Genomic DNA, 8038 nt, shown 5'->3' with positions numbered 1-8038 from the left:
TGCAATGTTATGACAGCATCCAATCATGGTAACACTGATCACAACCTTGTCTAATCTTTTTACAACTTATGTTCAATACTATGGCAATCTACAAGTACTACCAAAATACACACAGTGAATGTTGACAATCCTTAAATACCCTGAAGGGGAGATTTAAGTATAGATGCACAACCTTAAGCATGAGAAAACATACACACAACTTGGAAAGTCAAGATCAAAACTGCTAATCATTACATGTTTTGATTGATAATCTGGAAACAGTGTCAGGTATTCTAATTATTTACTTTTTTGCTTCTCAGAAGTAGTGTCACAGAGGCACCCCAGAAATCCATTTGGTCAGGCAATAAGCTTCAAGCAGAATTTATTCTAAAAACTGTTTAGCAGAAAACGAACTAGATACAGGGTTTATCCAAAATTATTCAGCTCTCAGGTAGCATTTCATAAATTGCAGCTTCCATATCCCAGTTATTACCAGAGGATCACACAAGAACAAGGATCCCCAGAGCACACACACGCGCTCACAGAAACCAGAGGCCTCTCTCGCTCCAGGGCACCCAGCAGAAATAACCGCTTGCCTGGGGTGGGCCAGGGCTTGCTCAGGGATAGTTCCAAGAGAAAATCACTCACTCAGGGGCAGGTGAGGACTCCCAATCAGCACTTCAAGTGACCAAATGACATAAGTATTGCAGTCACACAAGCGACCCCATAGCCCATTTGCATGAAATTTCTCCTTAACTCCCACTTACCTCGAAAACTTTCTTACCTTCACCCCTCAGCCCCCTGCATCCCAGATTTCTCTGTCACATGTTACATGTGATTGTGTCATTATTTTACAAGGTTCAAATGTTCCAGAAATTCAGATCTCTTCTGGCTTCTTCATTTATTCTACTACACATCAGGCTGTAACAACATGGGGAACCCATGCCTGCACTGTTTAACCTGCACGTGACTTTGATCTGCCATTACAGCAGCTCTCTTCCACTACAAAAAATTAGCAAAGTATGTATGTGAATAGTAATTTTGCTCTAACACACCCTCAAAATTAATGATGAGCGTGAAAAAGAAAAAACAACAGATTTTTACTGTGTATCAAAGCCCTTCAAATACATTTTCTTGTTGCTTCCCCCCATGCCAAGAACCGTATCTTCATTAAAATCTTATCCCAATGCAGTGCACAGGCTACAGATTCTCTCAGTCTTTCCACAGTGTCAAGGATCACTTTATTGCAAAACAATGAAGCTCCTTTGGGAAAAAAAAAAAAAAGTAACACCAAAATATTTAAAATGTACAATAGTTTTCAAAAGTGAACCAGTACAGATTCCTAGAGAACTTATTGAATTATTTTGAGTAAAACATGCTCAAAATATTCTAATTTTTGTGCAGAAGCTTCAAAAAGCATCTTGCTTCTACTGAATAAAATGCTTACAGAATACCATCATATAAGAAACAAAACTTGCAACAATTTAAATGCTACACATGGTAGACCCCTAAGTAGCTTTGACAAATGCTCAGTTGAATAGATTTTCTGAGTTGCTTTTTAGTCAGAAAAGCTTCCATGGAGGATGAAGGTGCAAAGGAAGAGGAACTGATGAAAATTCTCAAAGGTCTATTCCAAGACTCATAAGGAGATCAATTTATATAAAAAAATTATTAATAGGCATTTGGAAAATATGGATTATAATTATTCTCTTTGTCATGCTTTCCAATCAATATGGGAATAAAGACAATTAGCTACAGCACTTTTGTAATGGTTTAGTACACAAGATTATCCTTCTAGACCTTCAGCAGATAAGCAACTTAGCTAGGTCTTTGCAATGGTACAAACAACTAGAAATGAGGATAAATGGAGGGAAACCGGAGCTTGTGGCAAGCAGGTATCCTGGAAGAGGCTGAGAGTGAGTTACCTACTCTGTGTTATGAGGCTACAGAGGGTAGGAAGAACACTCCTTGTTTCTAGCTAGCTCAAGTAGCAGTTCCTGTGGGCTGCAAATAACAGCAAATCTGCCTCCTGGCAGCCTTGTGCAAACCTGAAATAGGCATAAAAAGTGATGGGGCAGAACAAGAGATATTATCAAACCAGTTAAGTACTGCAAAAAATTGAGATGTTACTATATTGCATGATGTTGGCATAAGATGACTTTTTTCCCTTTCAGTTTTCTTCTGTACTTTCTTCCTCATCTATTTCTGTTCCTTCTTATTCTCTATTGCAAGGCATAAGGTTTACTGAAATGAATAGTGGAAAATGTGGTGAGGAAAAAAAATAAAGCTCAAATATACAGATTTTGGCTGTTGTCGTTCATATGAGCCTTAAAACAGATTCAATACATTCCAGAATTCACTGTAAGAGACTAAATTTGCAGAGTTTATTATCCCACACTACATATAAATTAGATTCTCAAGGTATTTTTTAAACACAAATGTAAATTGCATATTCATACATTCAGAAACCTTTACCCCGTCACACAGAAATATTATGGATGCAGTTCATGAAATCTACTGAAAGTCTTTTAGTTCCAGGAAGTGCTTTAGTCTGATGAATAAATAAATGTGCAGTTTCTTTAATCTATGCACCGATGCTCTCTGAATGTTGAAACACCTCAAGAAGGCTGCATATATTAACAATATCAGACTTTCATTTTGACAAAATGTTGCCTGCCGTTCTGAAATAAACAAACAAAGTGATATATTTGAAATCCTGTTCTCAATTTCTTTGAAGAGAACTGCTATGTATTTTTCACCAGCTGAAAATGCAACATACATTTCAGTCTCTCATTAACAACATGTCTGAAAAAAGGGGGAAATGCTGGCTAATTACATACCAAAGCTTACTTATGTCTTTTAGATGAAGCTTACGGAACACCAACTCTCTGGCATTTTGGGTTCATTTGAAAACAAACAAACAAAAAGTCTGAATAACTGGCCATATAAGTGTGACTTCCTCATCTTCCAATTTTAAAAGCAGCAACAGAACCCCAGTGTCAAGAAAGCTGAGAGTTTGCTTGCAATTATTAACACATTTCTTATCAAGAGGGTGTCCAAAGGGTGACAATCTCTAGTGACTGATGTGATATAATGAAAATAGGAGCTCTGGATATTTGACTAGAGATTTCTTAGGCAGGGAGACTCCTTTGCAGAAGAGACTCTTTTTGTGAAGCAGACTTACTCGGTGAGAATGAGACCGTGCTTAGTTCCACAAATTGAAAAATAATCATCATAATGAAGTCTCAGAGCCAGCCCCATTCCTTGGCAAGTGCAATCACCTCTGGGATTACACAACCACACTTCTGCAAGTGTGAGAATATTCATTTTCCTTCCTTCCTTTCCATGTGCGAAGCCAAAATGAAATGCAATTCCTTTTGCCACATGAATGATTTGATGTTTGCCAAATTGAACAATTTGATCAATTGCATGTTTAGCGCAAATCACATCAGTCATATGGAAGGACAAAAGACTTAAAAGCGCAAAACACTCAAACTCACCATGTATCAGCTTATTTGACTTCAGAAGAACTCTAACTTAAGCACCTCAGGTAGGAAGAGAAAAATAGTCTATGCAATACAAAAAAACGAATAGAAAGCGAGGACTCTTGCTTCTAGGTGTTAATACATGTTGGTAAGGCACACCAGCCCAATAGCCAGAGAGCTGACAAGCGGAACAGAAATGTAGTACAGCAGGTCCACAAAGTGATACAGTCACAGCACAATCAGCGCTGTGATTACAGTTTAAAGAAGTTTAAGGAAAAAAAAAAGGGAAAGAAAAGCTATCCAAAAGAAAGAAAAGAGTATGAACCAATCTGGCAGCACCCAGTTGCACTGATACTCTATTTTAGTTGGAGGGCATTTACAAGTCCAAAAAAAAAGTCTTGTTCACAACTCATTTAACACCATATCTCTAACCTAGTAGATAATGTTACTCTCTTTTTACAGGCTTACGTCAAGTGAAATGCCTATGGTCACACAATTAGCAGATACACTTCACATTCTCAGCTCAAACTAGCTATCAAGCTTTTTTTTTTTTTTTTTTTTTAATTATTTTTAGGGTGCATAGAGACTGTGCTTTTAATAGATAATTGAAAGAGTGAGAATTTGTAACCAGCCAGCTTCCATAGACAAAATCCTGTTCTGAGCAACAGGCGCACTCCCACTTAACTCTGAACAGAGCCGGAGAAGCCATCTAGACCCCTTGTACTGCTCTCAAATGTCTATTTTTCAATTAACAGTCTGAAGATTTAGCAGACAATGTTATGGCACTGACAGTAGTGGGAACACAGAGACATGCTCTGAGAAAGAACAGGTCCTGTTTCTAACTCACAGATTACACGTAACCCTTATTTGCTATCCCTGACAGTGTTCATTCCCATCAACTGTGCAAAACCCATTTCTGCCAAAAGCCAGGGTTAGGCAGGGTTTGTGTGTTAGCCTGAACAGAAAATTTGCAATGGAATTAATTACCAGAAGGCTTAAGACTAGTTTTCTTTTCTCAAAAGCATGAACACCGTATGCTGCAACCTGTCCCATTAACACACCTGGTTTACACAGGTTGCTCTCTAGGGTTCAGAAAGACAAGTACATCCTTTACTCCTTAAATAACCATTAGCATTATTCAGTAGCTAAGTATATAGAGTAGCTAAGTATTAAAACAAAATTAATTAAAAAGAATCCGTTAAATCCATGAAGCACTGTGGAGAGAGTTACTCCCTAATAACTAGTATTAGGTAGATGCACACAGAGCAAGATTTTTTCTGCTGATCACAGATGAGACCAAATGCAACAACAAAAGTCAATCACTGGAGTTGTTTTACACCAGCTGAGATCAGATTATTTCCAGTATATAAGGTGACTTGGACACATTCCAGCACTAAATCATTCTCGGTGGCAGGTCTTGCCCCACATTTAAGCACTTCTGTGCCCTCCCTTCCACTGGGCATTGTACTGAATGAACATTGTGTTCTACAATGTAATTTATTTAAAAACATTTATTTTAGGAAAAATTAAACAGACATTTGAGATTACATAGAAATACAGTTTCCAACTGGATCACATAACCTTTTCATTAAAAATGCACTGTTGCATTGATTTAAGTATTTTTGTGTGGATTGACCAAGTATGTAATATTTAACCATGCCATTTGCAGTCAACTATCATAAAAATCAGTAACGAAAAAGGTTTCTTAAAATGTGCAAATATTATCTTAGTGTTACCATTGATAATAAATGACCACTAAATAGATGCTTATTATGCAAAGCTTTTTAAAGTACAGTAAAAATACAAATTCTATTTGTTAAAAAAGGCCATTGCTATGGCTACTAAACATCCTCATTATACAAATTCCAAAATACTATATGACAAACAAAATTATAAAGACTTTTCTTTATGAAACATATACTATTCTATTTGTTAGTGATTTTATATATTTTTTATATATATATATATTTATATATAATACTCTATATGAATGTTGAACAAAGAGAGAGGAAGACTAATGTAATGTAGGACAGGAAGGCCTCCATTCAGCAATGTACTGGAGCACATGTCAAAGTCAGCAAAGGAATAATCCCATTCATTTCAGTGGACTTCAACGGTATATGCAGAAGTACTTTGTTGAACAAGGCATAAAGATATACACGTGATGATAAATTTGCAAAATGCATTTTTGGTGCAAACCATAACCGCTAAGAACAAAACCATAAGTACTACAAAAAAACCTCTCATGAAAAAGGAGTGAAAATAATAACGAAAAAAAATCTGATTTTTGTTTTTCCATACCTCTGTGTTTTGAAGACAAAATATAAGAGTTTAAGTTTTTTAATTCAACTAATGTGGAGCTTAGGCATCAAAACACTAATGATAATACATTTCTGAGATAACTTTAAGATGTTATTTTATTGCTTATGTGAAAATCTAATGAAGAGTATGCATAGATAGGTCAGCAATAAACTTGCAGCTGGAAATTCTGGTGTGACATGAACAACTAGTGGGTATGAAAGACTTACACTGAACTCCTGCAGCAAGCTTCAAAATTATAGTAAGACAGATAACATCAAAGCAGACAGTGAAAAAAGAAAAGAGGCTGACTATAAACACTCAGGTGTTGGAAGTCACTTAGAGAATTGAGCCTGGTCAACACAGAGTGCCTGCTTACACACAAAATCACGCCAATTCCTAAGTAAATGCAAGACCATAATCTTCTTTTTAAGTTATGGTGATCATGTCATGAATTCCAAGTTACATACTTTACAGTTCAGCTATAAAAGATCAAACCAAAGGGCAGTTACTTTGTCCATTCTGCAATTTAGCAGCAGTTCTATGCTCATTAAACACCAATTAGCATACTAACAATTTGTTAGTATCTAAAACATGAATTAAGGACATAAAAATCTTCAGATTTTATAAACTAATAACATACATACAGCATAATAACCACACACAGGAACAGAAATCGATTACACGGCATCCAGATTTAGCTTTTAAGCATATATTAATGGTTAGTACTTTTCACTGCTATTTGAACTTTTTGTACTAGATATTAATCATTTTACTGGTTGATTATTAAAGAATGGCTTAAAAACTTAATTTCAAAATGCTGCCAAGTAAAGTATTATGTAAAAATCATGCTTGCACATCTGCAAACAGAGAGAGGTATGTGTGAGCTTTCTGAAGAACTTCTCCAGGCTAATAGTCATATAGCATAGCAACTGCAGGCCAAAGCGTGAGAGAAAGAAACACAAGAGCGAAATTTAATTCATATTTCATAAACAAATACAACTTTTTACATTTGTACAGGGAAAGACTGGAACTAAGTGGGATTTTTACAGAAGCAAATCTCACAAGAGTTTACATGTTGAAAAAAGCAATTTTTGGCATATGGATAATATCTGTGAATATGTGTTCAGAAAAAAATCAGGAAAACCACCACTGCGTAGAAATTTCACATATAGTTTCTTGGCATCAGCACCTGCTGTCTAGTGGGTCAAGACAAAATACTGTTCCTTCAAGAGTTAATCCCATTTTGAACCCCTCCTGCAATGAAACAAGACAGAGTTAATAAAAAAGAAAGTGATTTCTGGAGGATTAAGCTCTCTTTCTAAAAATATCTAAATTTGGGCTTATCTTTGGGGAGATAAACTATAAGGATACTTCAGAGTGAATTCACAGACATTTACATTATTTAGTCAGCTGATCTTTAATTTAGTGGTTAACTTATAAAAGGATTAATCTCGTACAACAGAAGAAATACAGTATATATAGAAATTGAGGAAAATATTATTGAATGAAAATATTGAATACTCAGATACATGGCTTGCTAGAAAAACAAAATCATACTTGCTCTACTGCAAATGAACAGACCATGCATTTGAAAGGCACGTAACTCAGTGGAATAAAATACAATGGTCCTTAGAAAATGAAAAGAATTTATTTAAAAGTTCAGACCAAAATTCCTCTTTTTCCTTACAGTAGTTTGATTAGTAGAAACACAAAAATGGTTATAACCCAGAGGCTATCACCCCTTCTACTGGAAATAAATTCGTTCTACAAGTACCTGCATTTGGTTTACAGAATGTACTTAGCTTGCACCAGTTCTAAAAGAACAGCAGGACTTTTAACACAGGGAAAGTGCTCTTGTTTTCATTTCTCTTTTTCCTTTAAAAGAAGCTGAATAATTGTGGCTCGACCTTAAAGAGTCGAGTCACCTTTGAGCCAAGAAGATTTCAGTCTGTTAGGTGTAAGTACTGTAAAGCTGTAAGAAACTGGAAACAAGGGCTCTGAATAGAAATGCCATGGGCACATCCATTCCAGTGGCAGCTGTCACAATAGTCAGTTACAATTCACTTAGAGAATGCTGATTGTCTGCTATAAATAGCAATAATATATGCTTTCATTAAGCAAGTATCTTGTAAACAAAATGAATCTTTTTGTAAAGCAATCTGTATAGGGATTAAGCATAAACTGAAGTCTTTTCTCATAATGCACAGCAGTACCTGAAGAGCATACCTTTTGGATTTAAAAGATAGATCCCAAGTCAAATCAGCTTAATTTCA

The 8038-nt window shown here is 35.8% G+C and overlaps 1 protein-coding gene across 4 annotated transcripts in view; it reads right to left on the bottom strand.

Moving 5' to 3' along the window:
* Window positions 1-4960: 4960 nt before the first annotated feature.
* GULP1 (GULP PTB domain containing engulfment adaptor 1) overlaps window positions 4961-8038 on the bottom strand; it is a 146421-nt gene continuing 143343 nt past the window's right edge. For all 4 annotated transcript variants that reach the window (XM_065840811.2, XM_071811168.1, XM_065840814.2 and 1 more), the window contains one exon: window positions 4961-7019. In XM_065840811.2, coding sequence (XP_065696883.1) covers window positions 6948-7019 — 72 coding nt within the window. In that variant the 3' untranslated portion in view covers window positions 4961-6947. The remainder of the gene's footprint in view (window positions 7020-8038) is intronic.

This window comes from Patagioenas fasciata, chromosome 7 (assembly GCF_037038585.1).
Source record: "Patagioenas fasciata isolate bPatFas1 chromosome 7, bPatFas1.hap1, whole genome shotgun sequence".
Classification (NCBI taxonomy): Eukaryota; Metazoa; Chordata; class Aves; order Columbiformes; family Columbidae; genus Patagioenas; species Patagioenas fasciata.
Note: the sequence above shows the minus strand (reverse complement) of the source record. Positions and strands in the feature narration are given on the sequence as shown.